Source organism: Penicillium daleae (assembly GCF_028827525.1).
Source record: "Penicillium daleae strain IBT 16125 chromosome Unknown utg000009l_segment0_segment0, whole genome shotgun sequence".
Taxonomy (NCBI): domain Eukaryota; kingdom Fungi; phylum Ascomycota; class Eurotiomycetes; order Eurotiales; family Aspergillaceae; genus Penicillium; species Penicillium daleae.
Genome location: NW_026623157.1, coordinates 1,951,469 through 1,970,164, shown reverse-complemented (window position 1 = coordinate 1,970,164; position 18,696 = coordinate 1,951,469). Strand labels below are relative to the sequence as shown.

The window sequence follows — 18,696 nt, the reverse complement described above, 5'->3', positions numbered from 1 at the left end:
AAGGACGCGGATTGGTAGTCTCAGGAAATCGTGGGTCTGGTTTGGACGTTTTAAGACGTCATGGGCTGCTTATGCTGATTCCACTTGCAATGCTTGGCTTGATGAGATTTCGCGGGAGATGGGCATGTGGATGGAGTCCAAGTATATATTTCATTTCGTTAGGTGGCGTCGATTGGTCTAGTGCTTTTTCTTTTTTAGTTCTGGAGAGCTTTTTGATCGGACGTCCGACGCCGATGGCGAGCCGTCTTATCCGACGGCGGAGCTGGTTCGATGAGATCCTGAAATGTGGGGCATTGGGACTCGGCGCAAAGCCGAGACTCGGCGGGTTGAAGGGGATGGCCGAGACTTTTGGAGAAAGATGGTGATCTGGTGGATATTTCATGCAAAGGTCAGGATGTTGGCACAAGTACGAAGTGCTTCTACTCTCCTCCTACTAACTGAGTTCTTTGAAAAGCAACCGAGAAAATGAGAACAATTGAATATACGTCCGGACCCACGCCATCGTCTACAAAATGCCATATCGTCTATGATTTTATGATACATCATGCCTGCAACTCCTATGAACAATCCACTGCCCAGAGACACCATCCATGAGAACACACCTCAAGCCGTGGGGTGCATGGTCTCCCACTTGTGAACGGCCTCCAGAGCCGCAGTCACCTTCAACCCAATACGAGCATCCAGTTCGTAACTCTCCCAGCGCGCAGCATGGTCCAGATGCTCTTTACAAGTATGGACCAACTTCCGCTCTTGCTCCGGCTTCTCAGAGACATCTGACGAGAGCTTGTGCAGCGATTGATAAGTTGGTCGCTCCATCCAGACGTTCGCGGCCATCTCAAAGTTCGCAGCGGGAAGGACCCAATCATCCTTCAAATGACCCTTGAACAAGGATTTCTCATGAATCAACACCTTGGTCTTGAGGACCTCTTTCGCTTCTTCGTGATTGTGCAGAGACCGCAGTACGGCTGCCCGGAGAAGCTCCAAAATTGCTTTCTCCTCTAGTCCCTCGCGAGGCCAGGTTTTGTTCTCGCTGCTTTCGCACCAGGCCAAGCGGCTTAGAGATTCCTCGAGCTGGCTGCGCGTCATACGGCTATGTCCGTTCCAGAAGAAAATCATCTCCTCGATGGGGTCCACGCCAATGGCGTCCACCAGCTCGACGTTCCATTCCTTGGCCCGGGCTTCCCACTTGGCAATCTTGCGCGTAACGAATACGTCGAATGGGAGTTGGCGGGCCATGAACCGTTTCTTGCCGGCCCATGGAGGGGCTTTGCGGATATATTCTGCGGCCTGGCGCGCGTGCTCCTTTGCCTTTTGGGGGTCGTCTGCGATAGATTGACGGTATAGCGCAACTTGGCAGGAACCTGCGATATAGTAGTACAAGGAGCGGGACCAGGAGTTGAGGTCCACACACTGACAAGCATGTTAACAGCCATTCCAGCCGGTAGGAAATAAGCGGACAAGAGACGTACCTCGATAAACGATGCCGAGCACACCTCGTAATTGTGCAAGAACAGCGCGTTCAGACTCTTCTCGAAGACACACAAAGCTGCAACCTGCTTAAGCGGGCTCTTGCTGTTTGAGCTAAGGAGTTCCAAAGCGCCCTCCAAATCCTTGTTAGCACCCTTCATCCGCGACTCTTCCAAGAGCCAGAGGCGACTGTTCGGGAATCGAGATCGCATCTCCGTCAACAATTCAGTCAGCCTCTCTTGTGGATAGCCTTCCACATCATCCTCGCCCGGGGTCGGGTCGGGCATGATATCGCAGTAACGCACAAACCCGTTATAATATCCAAGCAATGCCAAGGCCGCCATGGCACCGATGATGTTGTGGAACTTGCTGGCTTGCCAGAGCATTCGCAATCCTCGTTGCTTGTCGCCATGGAATCCAATGATGGATAGTAACCTGCTGAAAGCGGGTGGGACCATGGAAATGAGAAGGAGAAGGATACCAAAGCAGAAGTTGGCACCAGAGTGTACGAATACGTCAATATCATTTTGGAAGATGTCCGAGTCGGGGTCGTGGTTGATGATGTTCGAGCCACCGGGTGTGGAAGTACCAGATGCAAGCTCTGGGTCTGGGCTGACGGTCAAGCCGGATAACGACTGGGTGAGATCCTGTTCATCGATGGGAACTGATCGAGCTGTGGCAGACGGAACTTTGTGGGATACCTCGCTGGGTGAGTCTACCGACTTGACATCTGTGCTGGCTCTACTAGCCTTGGAGAGATCACTCGAACTAGGGAGGAGAACTCGGCTGGGATCTCTCAGCTCCATGAATTTCTCCTCCATCTTCAAGATGGCATCCAGGGCAATGTAAGCCTTGCGCAGACGATAGAAGGCCTTGATGCTTTCCGTCAGACTTTCATTGAGTACGCCCACGACAGCACCCATCAGCTGCGCGATCGCTTGACACAGAGCATATTCACTACCCGCCACATAGATCTCCGAGCGGAAGGCATTCGGGGCATGGGAATTATGTTGGGCGCGGTGTTGATCACTAGATGCTGATGTTTCCGCTTCGCTCAATCGTTCGGACGCTGTGGACGGTTAGCGCGAGGACCATGCAACGGTTCAACCCACGGCATCGTACCTTGCCGCATAATCTCTTGTTCAAAGCCCAGGGTCGCTCGAACGAAAGCCACCATTCCTTTCCCCAGCTATTTGAACTGTCAGCATGAATTTTCTCGTCATTCTGCGCTACGTCATCGCAGTTGGCCGGCTCACGCACATTATGGAAAGACGAGGTACCCTTGGCCAAGCCAGCTTCGGCACTATCGACATCGTCGTTGAGGATAAAAGTCGCCGCTATTGAAGTCGTCCTATTAGTTTGCTGCTCAGACAATTGAAGCATTAGGCATGGTAGCTTACCTTGCATCGCCTCATCCACTTCCTCGCTCGAAGAATCCACCGTCAGCACAAGACACGTCAAGTAGGAAGGGGTTGCGTCCGGGCAGCCCATCTCGCACGCAGTATAACCAGGTCACATCTACCAGCAGGGTCCAACATACAGTCTTTCAACTCGGCCAGCGAGTCCAGCGATTGTGTCGAGGCATTGGCGGGCTTCTTGCCGTACAACCAAGACCCCACTCGCAACATGGTGGTAGTCGCGCCTCGCAGATAGAAATCGGAGGCGATTCAGAGAACCACAGGACCTCAATGAATGATTCCAGTCGAGACTATCGAGACACTCTCCTTCCGCCACAACGACAGGCCAAAACTAGAGGCACGGATTGGGAAGAATGTCAACGATACCCATGCGCGGAGCACGACGGATTACCGAGAACGGCCAGATAGCGCGGGGATAAGGAAACCGGCGGAGAGAGAGAAAGATAACGAGCGGAGAGTACAAGGGAAGACGGAAGTCCAAGGCTTGTCTCAGATCAGGGAACCATGATGACAATAAATTGACCGTGGGGCCAGAACGAAGGAATCAGCCGCGGAGGTGCACTGCGTTCCATGGGCTTTCGTGGCGTGCCGATGGCTCCGGAGGGGGCGAAACCAACTGCCTGGGGGGAAGCATAAAACCGAGAGATGCTCCAACGTCGTCAATCAGGAACAGGGCTTTGCCGAAAAGGGCAGCATAGTTGCAGGATTATTAATTGCAATGAGAATAGAATGAAGTTAACAAAGAGTTCTAATCATTAGGTAGTTCTAGAGTGGACAGGTCGTCCTGGTCATCTCTTCCATCTGTTCAGCTCCTCTTCCATCAGCTAATTTCTTATCGCCAATCAGTAATCACGTTTGCAGCCTGAGGCTGCACCTCCGCCAAGGTGGGAAGCTCCCCCATCGAACAGCAGCATCACATTCCATCCACCCCTCACCAACAACCACAACGCTCTTCTGTCGCCTTCTACCTCCATCAATCTGCGAGAATAGTTACCTTCTCCAGATAAATACCATTTCGCCCACCTTCTCTACCCCCGCTCTCTACATTACACACCGCCACACTCACACCATGTCCAATTCGGCCCAAGCCCAGACCAAGGCCGATGCCTCCGAGCAGCCTCAGCAACAGCAGAAGCCCCAAGTGCTCGAGGAGGACGACGAGTTTGAGGACTTCCCCGTCGAGGGTAAGCGATCCCGGTGCCCCGAATTCATAACCCATGGCACGCCACGGGCATGCGCTGACTATGTTCCCCGCCAGATTGGCCTCAGGAAGAAGCCGAGCAGAATGCCGGGTCCGCAGCGAACGGAGGCAAGGAGCATCTGTGGGAGGAGAGCTGGGATGATGACGATGCCGCGGAGGACTTCTCCAAGCAGCTGAGGTACGTTTACAGCCACCACGACAGGCATCAGATGTCCACCCGGCGCTTTGTCCAGCTTTATGACACCACCCATCGAGCCAAGATTCATTCATGGTCCTATTTTGGAGATATCATAGCTAATCTTCTATCCACACTTACAGGGAAGAGCTCAAGAAGGTCGAAGCATCGCACTAGACAAGATAATACAATGGAAAAGACAATATACGAAAAGAACTTCCGCGTTCCTACATGACATACACCGCCCCTCGAACCGGCTGAACGCCTCTCCCTCTCACGCTACACCATACCATACCCCCCTTTGAACCGATGTAATGCGAAGATAAAGACGACGATGAAACAAGTGAGCTCGAGCATGAGTGCATGAACAAAGACGATCAGGACTGTTGGGCGAGGCCATACCAGGACCATTGATGTTGCTGCTACTGCTCAGGCTGTGTTTGTGTCTGATCTCGTGTATCAGCATACTCTTCTGATGGGCTTGTCTGATTGATGTCTGCGCTGCATGTCTAGGACGCAGTAGGGAGGCTAGACGGGTATAACTCCCAGTATCGAATAGCAAGTCGGTCCGGAAAATCCATTGGGTTCTTGCTACGCCTACTACGTATTTGCATCCAGTAACTGGAATTTCCATCGTAGATCTCGTAAAACCAGGCGTTTTCCCTACTGTCTCCCAACGGTCTATGTACAAAGCAAGCTATCCACCAAGGTCCCCATACCCTGCCCCTTCTTTCCAATATCCAGGCTCAGGCATCGCCCTCATAGCTTCGGTCTCGTATCTGACCAGAAACAGAACTTAGTTACCAGGTATACATCAAGAAGCAAAAGAACCGAGTTGAACATGAAAATTTTGTGATTTATATCAAAAAGAAAAAAATCTTGGCTGTGTACATTACAGTTTCGTGAAAATGTCCCAACTTGACATTGAAGGGGGAGAGATGCAATCTTACTCCTCCGCTAGATATGCCATTTACTTACTGGACAGAGCGGCAACACCGGGCAACTCCTTACCCTCGAGGAGCTCGAGGGATGCGCCGCCACCAGTGGAGACGTGGGAGAGCTTGTCCTCGACGCCGTACTTGGCAGCGACGGTAGCAGTGTCACCACCGCCAATGATGACGATGGAGCCGGACTGGGCGGCCTTGACGGCGGCATCGAGAGTCTTCTCGGTACCGTTGGCGAAGGGCTTCAGCTCGAAGACACCGGGAGGACCGTTCCAGAGGATGGTCTTGGCCTTACCAATGACCTCCTCGTACTTCTCGACGGACTTGGGACCAACGTCCAGACCCATGTAGCCATCGGGGATGCCCTCGGCATCGGTGGCAGTGCCGACGGTGGCGTCAGCGGAGAACTTGTCGGCGGTCACGTAGTCGACGGGAAGGACAATCTCAACGTTGTTCTTCTTGGCCTTCTCGACAATCTCACCGACAATCTTGCTGCCGGCTTCGTCGAAGAGGGAGTTACCGATCTTGACGTTCTCGAGGGTCTTCTTGAAGGTGAAGGCCATACCACCGGTGATGATCAGGCTGTTAACCTTGGGGAGCAGGTTGTCGATCAGCTGGATCTTATCGGAGACCTTGGCACCGCCGAGGATGGCAAGGAAGGGGCGCTGAGGGTTCTCGAGAGCCTTGGCGAAGTACTCGAGCTCCTTCTTGACGAGGAAACCGGCGGCCTTCTGGGGGAGGTCGACACCGACCATGGAGCTGTGGCCACGGTGGGCAGTGCCGAAAGCGTCGTCTGGAGGGAACTGGGAGTCAGTACAAAAATGTGCTCCAAAAAGTCCAGCTGAAAGTAGGAATGCATCACGTACTGATGTAGATGTCACCGAGGGCAGTCAGGCCCTTGCGGAACTCAGCAACCTTCTCCTTATCGGCCTTGACCTTCTTGCCCTCGGCGTCCTTGGAGGAACCCTCCTCCTCGGCGTGGAAGCGCAGGTTCTCCAACAGGATGACCTGGCCGCCGGTAGCCTTGTTGACGGTCTCCTCGACCTGGGGACCAACGCAGTCCTCGGTGAAGATGACATTCTTACCGCCGAGGAGTTTGGAGAGCTCAGCTACGACGGGCTTCAGGCTGTACTTGGGGTTGACCTTGCCGTCGGGACGGCCCAGGTGGGACATCAAGATGACGGCCTTAGCGCCGTTGTCAATGGCATACTTGATGGTGGGCAGAGCACCGGCAATGCGCTGGTTGTTGGTGATGTTCTTGTCCGCATCGAGGGGGACGTTGAAGTCGACCTATGGCGGGGTCATAATGAGCCATTGATATCCATAACAGAAAAAACTAAAACATTTCAACATACACGGATCAGGACACGCTTGTCCTTGAGGTCGACATCGGTGATGTTGAGCTTGTTAGAGAGAGACATTGTCGGCAAGATTCTGTGTCAGTGATGTCAGCGGGGACGTTCCCAAGCTTGAGGGTGTGGTTTACGCAGCCGTACCTCGACAATTGGGGACGATTGAAGCGAAGTAGAGACAGAGCCAGGGAGAAGAGGGGGAATACGATCCAGGAGAACGAGGAATCTTAATCAGGCCACGGTGAGTCGCGACAAGAAGGATGGAGGGGCTCGTGGAGGGACGTGGTGGGGCTCACCGGTGAAGAGGGCGACTGCCGGATTGAGCTTGGTTGCAACGGGGTACGGACCGGTGATGTATTCGAGTGCTTCCAGTGACTTGCACTCTATCGCGTTACCCATACAGTTTCCAGGTAACCCTATAGCTCGCTCTACTTGGGGTTTAGGTAACCCGACTTCCTCCGGACACATCAATCGGGCTGATGCGGGACTGATGTCAGAGCTTCCCGTCCACACGGAACAGGCCGGGCATCCTGGGGTCCTCGATAGCCTCGGAGTCGGGGATTTCTGGGGAGATCGCTGGTTGCTGATCCTCTGATGCTATCCTAATTGGCCAGGCTGGAATTGTCCATAGCCGCTACGCTGCTAGACGCGGGTATTGTGATCCGTTTCGTGACACTTTGTGCAAAAGGAAGAGCTTCGTTGCAAACCCGAAGACTAAACCACACCCCAAATATCCCTAGAAGTGCCTCCAAAGGTATCATCCAAATACCATTTTTCGGCGATGATGAACGAAAGAAGACGTGTACCCCAAACGGATATTCCCAAATACGAATAAAAACACAAACCCAAGGTCCTTTTTGAATGCAACCATATCCTCCCCGCGAACTTTCATATCCCCTATACATAAGAGACAGATATGCGGACCAACCGAAACCGAAACGCCTGAACAGATAGACCGGCAAGCAAAGACAAGCATGACGGAAAGGTAAATCGTTAACGTGATATCCGCTGCGGGGAGTGTACTCAAGACTCATCCGCGGAGTTGGTGAGCGAGAGGTATGCGGTCCACGCAATACCAATAGATGAAACAAATGGCTGCATTAAATTATCAATACTAGAAGCACACGGAAGAGAGGGGTTCTAGAAACTCACAATCTGGTACTGGATAGGAATGACTCGGAAGTTGAGAATCTGGACTGCCGGCCACAGGACAAAGTTGGCCTTGAGCGTTGGCAAGTATACGTCCCGGAACTTTTGAGTCAACGCTCTCTTGCCTCCTCCTTCGGCAATGGTCATAAAAGTAAAGAAACACGCCAGACCTAGAGAACGCAATGTCAGCGCGGAATCCGATCAGAACGGTGGGCAGACAAGCTCATACCGAAAGGCGCAAATATCAACTGATCAAAGGCAACGCGCTTGAACACGGGCACACTGGGGTTCATCTTGGTGAGAGGGAATGCTCGTGATAAAAATCCGAACCACTGGAATTGGACCGGAGCCATGAAGAAACCATATGCCATGAATCTCGTCACACGCTCAAAGTCGAACGGCGCCGGAGACTGTGCCGCAGGCCCAATCTCTCCGATCACAGGTGGTCTCCCCTTGTCCAAGTCATGAATCTCTATCGAAATGAAGTCATTATTCTCGAGCGTTCGTTGAGCATTTCGTGCCCGGAAGGCGGTAATTAACTGCGCAACGGTATCGGCGACGCCACCAAGCACCTATGTCGACATCAATCGTCAATCGCAAATTCCAAGCAGTGTGGTATTGTGGATGAATTTAAGAAACGGGCGGCTTACAGCGTTGGTGACCATCGTCGTGAGAACTGTCGTTGCAAGTCGATTAGCATTCGATCGTACAGCGCCTCGGACTCCTCCGGATTGATGTCTCACCTGGCTTCTCGGCATAGTAAGTGTTGAATTTGCTCGCAATCCGCGTAGCGACAGCCATCTCGATGAGGAATATAATCGTGTGCAAAAGTGGCTGTCAGTGGCGGAGCACGTCAGCACGAGCAAGTTTGAAAAGGGACACACAGCCAAACAGATGGTCAAGGGAAAACGTACCACGCGACCGTAGATATATCTTCTATTCAGTCCATCGAGGACTTTCCGCTTTGCAGAGGTAATCATGGCGGCAGAGGACGAATGGGGGGTTGAAGGCAAGAGTTCCGCCCGCTGAGGTCTAGGCTATCTCGCGTATGTATGACGCAAACTTCGGTGAGAGCCAGAACCGGTGTGCGTGTGGACCGTCCGCTGGCCTTAGTTATCGGAATACCCCTGGAATGCCGATGGGAGAGGCGCGGACGGGAATATATCACTGAAGATGGACGTCTACCCCAGATCGAAGTGGATGATTCGACTCCGCTACGGCTGGACGGACGGTTCATGACTAACGGGAACGGGGCCGAAGTCACGGGTGGCGGCAGGCAACAGGGGCGGTGACGTTCGGCTCAGACTCGGACGCAGCCTTGCGCGGTTAGTTTCCACCCTATCATCATTCATACCTCGCGATTCTTGATATGTACCGTACAACAGTACATCACTACATATATACATCACAGTAGTGGACTCAGAACCTCCTGGGCGGGTCTTACATTCTCTGTGTCGTTCTTTTTTTAGACTTGACAAAATACTAGGTTGCTTAATGAACTGTGTGAATTACAGTATATCACATTCACTATATATACATTCAACATTTTAATGCCATATTCAATATAATTATGCAGATACTCGGGGCTGATCATCCGCCAGAATGTCTGGCAGGTCTCGAATATCGGTCGTCTCGTTCGTATTCACATCCACAAGGCGTACCGCCTCCAGATGGAGGGGGCCGGTCGCAAGGGGTAGTAGCTTCAGTTCGGTTGAGTGGCAGGTTCCAGGCAAGAGGGGGCTAATTGTGGGTGTTAGTTACAAGTTGATCCTGAAGAGATCATACCACTGGTAGGTTAATAGGACTCACCCGACACGGATATCTGTGCTCAAACTGATCAATTCGGCCTCCTGTCCAGCAACGCTCTTCTGCATCGCGTGGACAATATTGTCGTCCGTCACGGCCTCCGCCACATGATCCTCCTTCCGGCTCGAGATGGATGAGGATGAGGGGCGAGCCATATGGCCCCTCGGATCCACACGTTTCCGTCGAGGAATCGCGATCAGAGCGAATTTTCTCGGGATGTTAGAGCGGTTGACAATGAACACATCCCAAGAGAATGGTGAGCCAACTTGAACACGAGAAGGACCAGAGAATGATATAGTCACGCCCACATCTGTAACTGAATATGCTCGTTCTCGCAACGAGGACCGGTTGTTTGGATGCGCCCCTGTTTGGGAATGGCCTTGAGGCATGGATAGGCTGGTGGGCCGGTTGCTTCTTTGCAGCGCCTGGCTGGGACCGCCAAAGGTAGGATTAAGGGGCAAGGAAAAATCAACATTAGTCCGCCATTGCATAGTGATGCGAGGCTTGCAGTCGTCAGATAGATGAATGACTGCTCCTAACGAGATGTCCAGCATACTCATCATGGCAGTCGATGACGGGTTGGTCTCAGGACCATACTCTGGAGTCAATTTGTACATCAGGGTCACGTCGTCTCGGGGCCGACAGGTGATGGGGAGCTCAAGACCTTGCACGGCCGACAGAGGCTCAAGCGTGCCCTCGGATAACTTCACATCTGCTTTATCAAAGCAGATCTCACAATTCAAGAAAGGGGTTACTTCGAAATCCAGACTTGCAACTGTAGTGGGGAGGCCACTGTAGGAATTCAAGCGAGAATAGCGAATTCTTGCACTGGCTGCAGGGACCACACGAAAGGGGTGACCATGTTGCTGCTGGACGTTGTATATAGGATCCTCATTGTATGTTGTAGGCACGACCCGCAACAACCTTGAGGCAGGAAGGAAAGGCTCTTTGTGCTCGAGGGATTTATCGCCAGACAAGGGCTGGAACATATTCGTCGATGCGGGTACTAGGGGAGGAAGATAGTCGTCTTCGGGATCTTCCAGTTGGCTGGATTCTGAAGGATTGAGGCTCGCAGAAGCAATAAATAAGAGCGATGGGTTCGGGATGCGATTTCGAGGTCTCTCTGGAAAATATTAGTCTCTGGGTGCATCCTGTATCATCCTACTGTTGACGCACTCAGAAATGTCTCCATGCTCCAAATGAGGTAGACGTGGTTCCCAGTCCCATCTTCGCCCTCGAATTCATTAAAGATCACCAATGGTTCCTCCCTTGTGTCCACAATTCCAGAGAAGATGACCTCCCTAGCTGGAGTCGGATTCTCTGCCACGGTCTGAGCAGGGTCGACCGCAAATACGTCTAGTTGGACTTCGAGACGGGGTAAATAATGCTTGAGGATGGTATCCGTGCAGTCGGAGAGTCGCAGTACAACGCGGACGGGGAGAGATTCGTCTTGAACACGGTTAGTAAACGAAGGATTTATTTCAGGTACACAAACAGGCCTGTTGCATACCGAAAAATAGAAGTGACCGTTGGGGAATAGAGGAAAGCACCGAGGGAAGATCGTCTGCTCCGTCCTCCAGGGCCAAGGTCAATGCCCCTTCAATATCGACTGAGGGAGCATGCGGGACCACCGTGTCGAGAACCGCATGCCGCAGGAACTCGCCGGGAATTTCCAGACCAGGCATTGCGACAGAGAATGTCGCATGCAACAGTTGTCAACGAATTCCCGTGTTCGGCGTGTTTGCGGGCATTAAGGAGATAGGATCACTGCCCTGATAAGGTGGCAGGTGCAAACAACGCAAACACCAGAGCTTAATCCCAAACGCTTCTCATTTTCACTCCTTCGACTTTTAACCCCAAACGTTCATCATGAATCCAATGACTGGCCCATCAGGTGGTCCAGCCATATGGCAGGAGGCTCGAAATGCTGATGGGAGAGTCTACTACTACAATGTCCAGACGAAGGTGACACAGTGGGCAAAGCCAATTGAGCTAATGACCCCCGTGGAGGTTTGTTCCCAACTACAATCACACGCACATCTTTGAACTGTTCTAACCTTACTTCTGGGATTTTTTAGCGTGCCCTTTCCAATCAGCCTTGGAAGGAATACACAGCAGAAGGAGGGCGCAAATACTGGTACAACACAGAGACCAAACAGAGCACGTGGGAGATCCCTGAGGTTTACAAGAATGCGCTCGCACAGGCTCCAGCTGCCCCAGCTCCCACTGCTCCGGCTCCCTCTGTCGCGTAAGTAAACTTGCTTATATTGTCTATCACTGTCAAAATGCTAATATCATTGCAGTGCTCCGGCTTTCGTAGCAGGCGGCACCAGTTCTTTCGCGCAACACCCCCATCGTGAGCGCGAGCGAGACCGAGACCGAGACCGGGATCGCGATCGCGAGCGCGATGACTATGATCGGGGATATGGCGATCGTCGAGGAGGATATGGGTCTTATGATCCCAACAGTATGGCGGCTGCATCAGCTCTGGCCACACAGACCGACCCCGAGTATGGCTCCCTTGAAGAAGCAGAAAGCGCCTTCATGAAAATGCTCAAGCGGAATAACGTCCAGCCCGATTGGTCCTGGGAGCAGACAATGCGTGCGACTATCAAAGACCCTCAGTATCGTTCTCTTAAGAATCCGATGGATCGAAAGGCAGCCTTTGAGAAATACGCGGCCGAGGTTCGCATGCAGGAAAAGGACCGGGCGAAAGAACGATTCGCTAAGCTCCGCACAGATTTCAATACCATGCTGAAGCGGCATCCTGAAATCAAGCACTACAGTCGCTGGAAGACCATCCGGCCTATTATCGAGGGCGAGACCACGTTCCGCGCTACCAATGATGAGAACGAAAGGCGTCAGCTCTTTGAGGAGTATGTCATTGAGCTCAAGAAAGCACACGTTGAACAAGAATCGGCCACGCGCAAGGCGGCTATGGATGAGCTCATGACCATTCTCAATTCTCTCAACCTTGAGCCGTACACGCGCTGGTCGGAGGCTGAAGCGGTCATTGAGTCCAATGATCAAGTCAAAGCTGATGATAAGTTCAAGACCCTGACCAAGTCTGATATTTTGACTGCCTTTGAAAATCATATCAAGTCCTTGGAGCGCGCATTTAACGATGCTCGCCAGCTGCAAAAGGCAGTCAGGGCCCGAAAAGAGCGCCGCAATCGTGAAGGGTACTTGGAGTTGTTGAAGGAGCTCAAATCCCAGGGGAAAATCAAGGCGGGCAGCAGATGGACGGATATTCGGCCAATCATCCAAGATGACCCCCGATATCAGGCAATTCTGGGCCAACCTGGGTCAACACCCCTTGATCTCTTCTGGGATATGGTTGAGGAAGAGGAGCGTTCTCTTCGCGGGCCCCGTAATGACGTTCTGGACGTCCTCGACGTAAGTTTTATCAACTATGGAAATGATCTTACAGACGCTAACGAGTCTCTTAGGACAAACGCTACGAGGTTACCACCAAGACTTCGCTCGAGGAGTTCACCGAGATTATGCTTTCTGATCGTCGCACTTCTAAGATTGATTCCGATATCTTGAGCCTTCTTTTCCAGCGCATCCAAGAGAAGGCCATTCGTCGGGATGAGGAGGAGAAACACGCAGCAGATCGTCACCAGCGCCGCGCAGTTGACGCACTTCGCTCTCGGATTAAGCGTCTGGAGCCCCCTGTGCGTCTGGCAGACACCTGGGACGAAGTCAGACCACGCCTTGAGAAATATGAAGAGTACAAGGCTGTTGAATCCGACGAGCTTCGTGAATCGGCATTTGAGAAAGTCATCCGCCGCCTGAAGGAGAAGGAAGAAGACGAAAAGGAGCGTGATGTCCGGGATCGTGATCGTGATCGCGATCACAGCCGCCGTCGTGATTATGATCGCGGTGATCGCGACTACCGTAGTAGCCGCGGTGAACGACGTGGTGGCAGCCGAGTCAGCCGTACTCCCGAACCTGATGCGTACGAGGCGGACCGCCGCAAAGCACAAGCGGACCGTGAACGATCCTATCGCAAGGTCAGCGCAATCTCCCCCTCTCGAGAGCGTCGTGAAGATCGTGAGCGCGACAGAGGAGACCGGGACCGCGACCGCGATCGCGAGCGTTACCGTGAACGTGACCGAGGAGACCGCGATTACGACCGACGTCCCGGCGATCGACGAGAAGACGAGCGCGAGCGTCTCTATCGCACGCGTGGAGATCCCCGTGGAGGTCGTGATGAGCTTGACTACGGCGAAACCCGCAGCACTACCAGTACGGACCGTCGACGCCGTCGGGAGAGCGATTCTGAAAGTGTGACCAGCCGGTCGACGAAGCGATACCGCCGTGATAGCCGTGAGCGGGATCGTAGCAAGGGTCCTCGGCGTGCTGGGCCAGAACGCTCTGCGGTTCCTGAAGAGGAGAGCAAGAAGGATGAGAAGGCCATTCACTCTGGCAGCGAGGAAGGGGAGATCGAAGAGGATTAGATGGGGTAAAGTGTATATCAATGGACACTACTTGACTACAATCTCTTGGATATAGTACAGTCCAGTTCAACCATTATTCAATCTAACCTAGCTATTGCCTTGTCCATAATCCAGGTTCACTGGCATACTCCTGAGTCTCCGCAGGCAACATACATCGCAGTATACAGTCCAGGGAAGCGGCTCAATGTCCGGTTCGGCAGTCGTCAGGCATCGCCTCGGACGGAATAATATCCTCCGGAGGGTAAGATCTCCGTCGCGTAAACACCAACCAGGTGGACCGTTTCCACGCCATCGTCCTTCTGTGCAGAATAACTCCGAGACAAGGCTCCTGCAACGTGGACCCCTAAATCTTAGTTCTAACCTTGGGGACCCTGGTTCTTGCCCAGTAAGGATATGGTGAAACGTGGAAACCCTGAAGGGTCCCTTGATCTAACTTTGAAGGTACAGATTCATGAACTAAACACCCCTGTCTGGATGTGCATGAGACCCTTTTCCTGTCGTTCATTTCTCCGTTATGCGCCCCACGGAATGATTTATCCTCGACAAAGTGCGGAGTATGGCCCCGTTCACCATGATGAGTATGTTCATGGGAAATCTACCGATTGGAAGGCATTCAAACTTGCAGGACAAGACTGGACCTTTTCTGAACCCGTTCAGGAACATCGTCCGGTGCATCATTAGCTTGTTTCGAGCTATGAAGCTCACATAAAGGGGAGCTGTTCCCTCGATGGGACAGTGTGAAGAAACTCAACCAAGGTTCTATCATCAAGACAAGATTCAAGAAATCATCTCTTGAACATCACAATGCCTCGAATTCTCACCTACCTCGCTATCGGAGCTCTGTCAACTTGCGCCGTGGCTACGCCCGTCGCTGAGCCTGCCATCACGGCTGCTCCCAGTCTTGAGAAGCGCGCATCTTGCACTTTCTCGGGCTCCACCGGTGCTGCTTCAGCCAGCGCCTCGCAGAAGTCCTGCGCTACTATCGTGCTTTCCAACGTGGCTGTTCCCTCAGGCGTCACATTGGACCTCAGCAACCTGAACGATGGCACCCATGTAAGACTTCGAGTCTGCTTTTCATTTTGTATCAACACAGACTCATTGTTTTCGGTTTTAGGTCGTCTTCGAGGGTACAACCACTTGGGGCTATGAGGAGTGGACGGGCCCCATGCTGCAGATCGAGGGCAAGGATATCACCGTCACCGGTGCCAGCGGCGCGAAGCTCAACCCTGATGGTGCCCGCTGGTGGGATGGCCAGGGTGGAAACGGTGGCAAGACAAAGCCCAAGTTCTTTGCCGCTCACAGTCTGACCGGCTCTTCCTCTATCAATAACCTGTACATTGAGAACACTCCCGTGCAGGCCGTTAGCATCAATGGCTGTGATGGATTGACTATCAACCAAATGACCATTGACAACAAGGCCGGTGACAGTGCAGGTGGCCACAACACTGATGGCTTTGATATCGGCTCTAGTAGCAACGTGGTTATCAACGGTGCCACCGTGTACAACCAGGACGATTGTGTTGCTGTCAATTCTGGCACTGTAAGACAACCCCGGCAAGAAAGGGCATACTGGGCGCATCATTGCTGACTATTTCTCTAGGGTATCACCTTCAGCGGTGGTTACTGCTCTGGCGGCCACGGTCTGTCCATTGGCAGTGTTGGCGGCCGCTCTGACAACACCGTCGACACCGTTACCTTCAAAGACTCCACTGTCACCAACTCGGACAATGGTAGGAAGGCTCATTAACTGGCTCTTTTCAACTTCAGATCTGACTCAATAAATCTAGGTATCCGTGTCAAGGCCACCGAGGGCACCACTGGTACCATCAAGGGCGTTACCTACTCTGGCATCACCCTTTCCTCTATCGCCAAGTAAGCTACACAACAACTGCCATTCTTACCAGATCATCATCCCACTAACATCTTGTTAGATACGGTATCCTGATCGAGCAGAACTACAACGGCGGAGACCTCAAGGGTTCCCCGACCAGCGGTGTCCCCATCACCGACCTCACTATCTCCAACATTTCCGGCTCCGGTGCTGTTGCCTCCAGCGGGTATGATATTGCCATCGTCTGTGGCAGTGGCGCCTGCTCCAGCTGGACCTGGAGCAACGTCAAGGTCACCGGTGGTAAGACCTACGGCAGCTGCCAGAACGTTCCTAGCCCTGCTAGCTGCTAAATCTTTTGATCTTCGGTGGGAATTGGACCTAGTTGATCCTCGGCAGGACCACATAAGGGGGACTGTTTATCATTGATGTTTTTTGTACTAGTCTGACTTTGATTTCTATTTTCCTTTGGATATTGTCTATGAAAAATCGAGGGCGGGCTTTACCCTTTTCCGTTTATTTGAATATTCTTACGCAACAATCCGTACTCCCCGTGCCAACTACGCATCGTAACCCTACTCCGGGACAATTTGCCTCGTTGGTTTCCGAACTGGCTATCTTGGGGGCCCAACGAATGCAACTAACAAAACCTCTATGCATCTGGTCAAGTGTTTTCACCAATCTTCCCCCCTGTGATAGGTCCCAACAGCGCACAGTGCAGTCATCCCCTACACTGAGCAAATACCTCCCTCCAGGATGAAAACCCAAGCCCAGAACCCAGCTATCATGCCCAAACAAGGTCTTGATCAATCTCCCCCTCATATCCCAGAGTTTTACCGTCTTGTCCCTTCCACCCGTAGCCACAAACTCCGCAGTATCGCTGCCGGATGAACCGATTGTCGATCCTCTCAGACCCGCCAAGTATTGATGGCTTGCCTTGGGAGCAAAAACACAACATTCAATGAAATTTTCATGACCACGTAGAAAGGCATTAGTTTCCCCGGAATCCACATCCCATATTGTCGCAGCTTGGTCACGACCACCCGTGACGAGCCATTTCCCATCAACCGCAGGAGAAAGACTGTATATCCAATCACCCTGCGAATATATCGTCCTGATGCAGTAGCCCGTGACTACATCTCATATACGAATCGATGCATCGCGACTAGTCGAGAGAAGACGATTTTCACCTTCTCGCAGAAACCGTACAGACGTGACGGGAAGATCATGGCCACAAAGTGTTCGAACATTGGTATAGTCGTTCCTTGGATCCCAGATCTTGATTGTGAAATTATTCGAGCTCGATGCAAGTAGTATCTTGCCCTTTTGACCGCCGAAGTCGACATCTGTCACGCTTTGCGAATGGCCCTTGAGTGTCCTTTCGAGTTCGCCAAACTCCCAGTCCGAGATTTTGATGGTACAGTCATCTGATCCAGATGCTAGAATGGAGTATACTGGATGGAAGGCAATGCATGTGATGGCTGCTCTATGAGATTCCAAGGTGTAGGTTGGGGTAGTAGGAAGCCATTTATTTGGATCTTGATTTGGTCGTGTCACAGCTTTTGAAGAGGATTCTAGCTGCGACTGTAAACGATCGTTTTCTATCCCCAGCTTTATGATCTGATGGTAGTACGTTAGTACGCTTAGTTATCCTATCGCTGATGCAATGGCTTTACCTCTTTCCGCAGAAGGGCGACTTTTATCCATTTTTGCTCTAAGATTCGCGAATAATTTTTGACGGCCTGCTTTGGGAAGACATCTTTTAATTGTAATTCTTCTCGTAAGGCCTCGACACATTTTGATGCATTTATCAGTGATAGGTAGCCTATCATAGCTTTATGGCTTGTAACAGAATTAGTATGAGATCCGCAGGAAGGGTTCAAAGCACCTACAGTTCTGTGGCTTGTCCTGGAGTCAATACACTCATGACAGCGATGGAAGAATCAGTTTGGAATTACAGTTCCTTTGCAATCGAGGAGTGTCTCCTTATAAAAGGCGTACCCCTTGTTCTTACGAAATGGTGCATGATCGGGAATACGGCTGCATGGAATCACATGATTACAAGGCACAATGCGAGGAGAGACAGATGTTTCAATCGCACTATTGGAATATCTGTAATGATACGATCCCGTCGCAGGGAAGTGAGACTCTTTCTGACGGACTGGCTAGGAGATTAAGCTTGCTTCCGTCGGTCTAGGTCTACTCGTAACAAGACTAGAAGAGAGGATTGTGGCTGAAGTCTAAAATTACTGTCATACTGGCTTAGCAAAATTTCATTGATTGAAATGCAAAGGTAAAGATTTCCTGGTAGAGCTTCTCGCGAAAACGTTGTTGATGGGGTAGCTTACTAGGCTGCTGCTACTGCTTGTAGAGGTATTGAATACGGAAAGCATTAACAATCGCAGCATCAAGGAAGAAGTAAAGAAGCGGGAACTAATTACGCTCGCCCTTTCCGATAATTTAATGCCTGAGATTCCAGGCATTAGTTTCAGGCCACAAAAGTTCGGTTGATGATCACGTGATAGTGAATCTCAGGGCCAATCGGAGTTAGGCTTTCGATCGCAAACTGACCAATCAGCATGGTATGTTTGTCTCAAAATCCCCCCCCAAAAAATCCCCTTCCATTTACTTAGGAAGTAATAAGCTTCGTTAAGCTCCGCAATTGCAGTGAGGCCCTTGATTTCTCGACACATATACGCACGGGGGGAATACAGCAAATTTTAACGAGAGAAATTTCATAGATTTCTATCACTCTTCGTTTAAATGAATGCAGATTTCCATTGCTAGAGGGATTTTATTGTGACAACCTTGGAAAACGGTTACGATGATGGATAGATATATTTGTGGAGAAAGCTATCCGTTCCCGCGAACCCCTGCCGGGCGAGCTAGCCTA

The 18,696-nt window shown here is 51.7% G+C and overlaps 7 protein-coding genes across 7 annotated transcripts; 3 read left to right on the top strand and 4 right to left on the bottom strand.

Moving 5' to 3' along the window:
* Nucleotides 1-603: 603 nt before the first annotated feature.
* On the bottom strand, nucleotides 604-3,095 carry N7458_011861 (TTC39/IML2 family protein; the record flags this gene model as incomplete). Its single annotated transcript, XM_056915243.1, has 5 exons — nucleotides 604-1,410; nucleotides 1,470-2,536; nucleotides 2,590-2,656; nucleotides 2,728-2,804; nucleotides 3,008-3,095. 5 exons carry the CDS (start codon nucleotides 3,093-3,095, stop codon nucleotides 604-606), a joined length of 2,106 nt encoding a protein of 701 aa, XP_056759997.1.
* An 859-nt stretch (nucleotides 3,096-3,954) lies between these two features.
* Nucleotides 3,955-4,438, top strand: N7458_011860 (proteasome regulatory particle lid subunit SEM1; the record flags this gene model as incomplete). Its single annotated transcript, XM_056915242.1, has 3 exons — nucleotides 3,955-4,069; nucleotides 4,144-4,264; nucleotides 4,405-4,438. 3 exons carry the CDS (start codon nucleotides 3,955-3,957, stop codon nucleotides 4,436-4,438), a joined length of 270 nt encoding a protein of 89 aa, XP_056759996.1.
* Nucleotides 4,439-5,231: 793 nt separating this feature from the next.
* pgkA (phosphoglycerate kinase pgkA) lies at nucleotides 5,232-6,641 on the bottom strand (the record flags this gene model as incomplete). The annotated part of the gene is made up of 3 exons (XM_056915241.1): nucleotides 6,561-6,641; nucleotides 6,072-6,495; nucleotides 5,232-5,998 (listed from the first exon to the last, which is right to left on the bottom strand). The coding sequence occupies exons 1-3, from the start codon at nucleotides 6,624-6,626 to the stop codon at nucleotides 5,232-5,234; spliced, it is 1,257 nt and encodes a 418-aa protein (XP_056759995.1). The 5' UTR covers nucleotides 6,627-6,641.
* A 939-nt stretch (nucleotides 6,642-7,580) lies between these two features.
* On the bottom strand, nucleotides 7,581-8,686 carry N7458_011858 (Mpv17/PMP22 family protein; the record flags this gene model as incomplete). Its single annotated transcript, XM_056915240.1, has 6 exons — nucleotides 7,581-7,652; nucleotides 7,710-7,876; nucleotides 7,936-8,278; nucleotides 8,357-8,382; nucleotides 8,450-8,540; nucleotides 8,621-8,686. The coding sequence occupies 6 exons, from the start codon at nucleotides 8,684-8,686 to the stop codon at nucleotides 7,581-7,583; spliced, it is 765 nt and encodes a 254-aa protein (XP_056759994.1).
* Nucleotides 8,687-9,274: 588 nt separating this feature from the next.
* On the bottom strand, nucleotides 9,275-11,197 carry N7458_011857 (TRAPP trafficking subunit Trs65 domain-containing protein; the record flags this gene model as incomplete). Its single annotated transcript, XM_056915239.1, has 4 exons — nucleotides 9,275-9,446; nucleotides 9,516-10,635; nucleotides 10,689-10,961; nucleotides 11,023-11,197. The coding sequence occupies 4 exons, from the start codon at nucleotides 11,195-11,197 to the stop codon at nucleotides 9,275-9,277; spliced, it is 1,740 nt and encodes a 579-aa protein (XP_056759993.1).
* A 184-nt stretch (nucleotides 11,198-11,381) lies between these two features.
* On the top strand, nucleotides 11,382-13,975 carry N7458_011856 (snoRNA-splicing protein PRP40; the record flags this gene model as incomplete). The annotated part of the gene is made up of 4 exons (XM_056915238.1): nucleotides 11,382-11,522; nucleotides 11,591-11,760; nucleotides 11,816-12,908; nucleotides 12,962-13,975. 4 exons carry the CDS (start codon nucleotides 11,382-11,384, stop codon nucleotides 13,973-13,975), a joined length of 2,418 nt encoding a protein of 805 aa, XP_056759992.1.
* Nucleotides 13,976-14,779: 804 nt separating this feature from the next.
* Nucleotides 14,780-16,156, top strand: N7458_011855 (glycoside hydrolase family 28 protein; the record flags this gene model as incomplete). The annotated part of the gene is made up of 5 exons (XM_056915237.1): nucleotides 14,780-15,028; nucleotides 15,090-15,515; nucleotides 15,576-15,705; nucleotides 15,763-15,847; nucleotides 15,907-16,156. 5 exons carry the CDS (start codon nucleotides 14,780-14,782, stop codon nucleotides 16,154-16,156), a joined length of 1,140 nt encoding a protein of 379 aa, XP_056759991.1.
* Nucleotides 16,157-18,696: the final 2,540 nt, after the last annotated feature.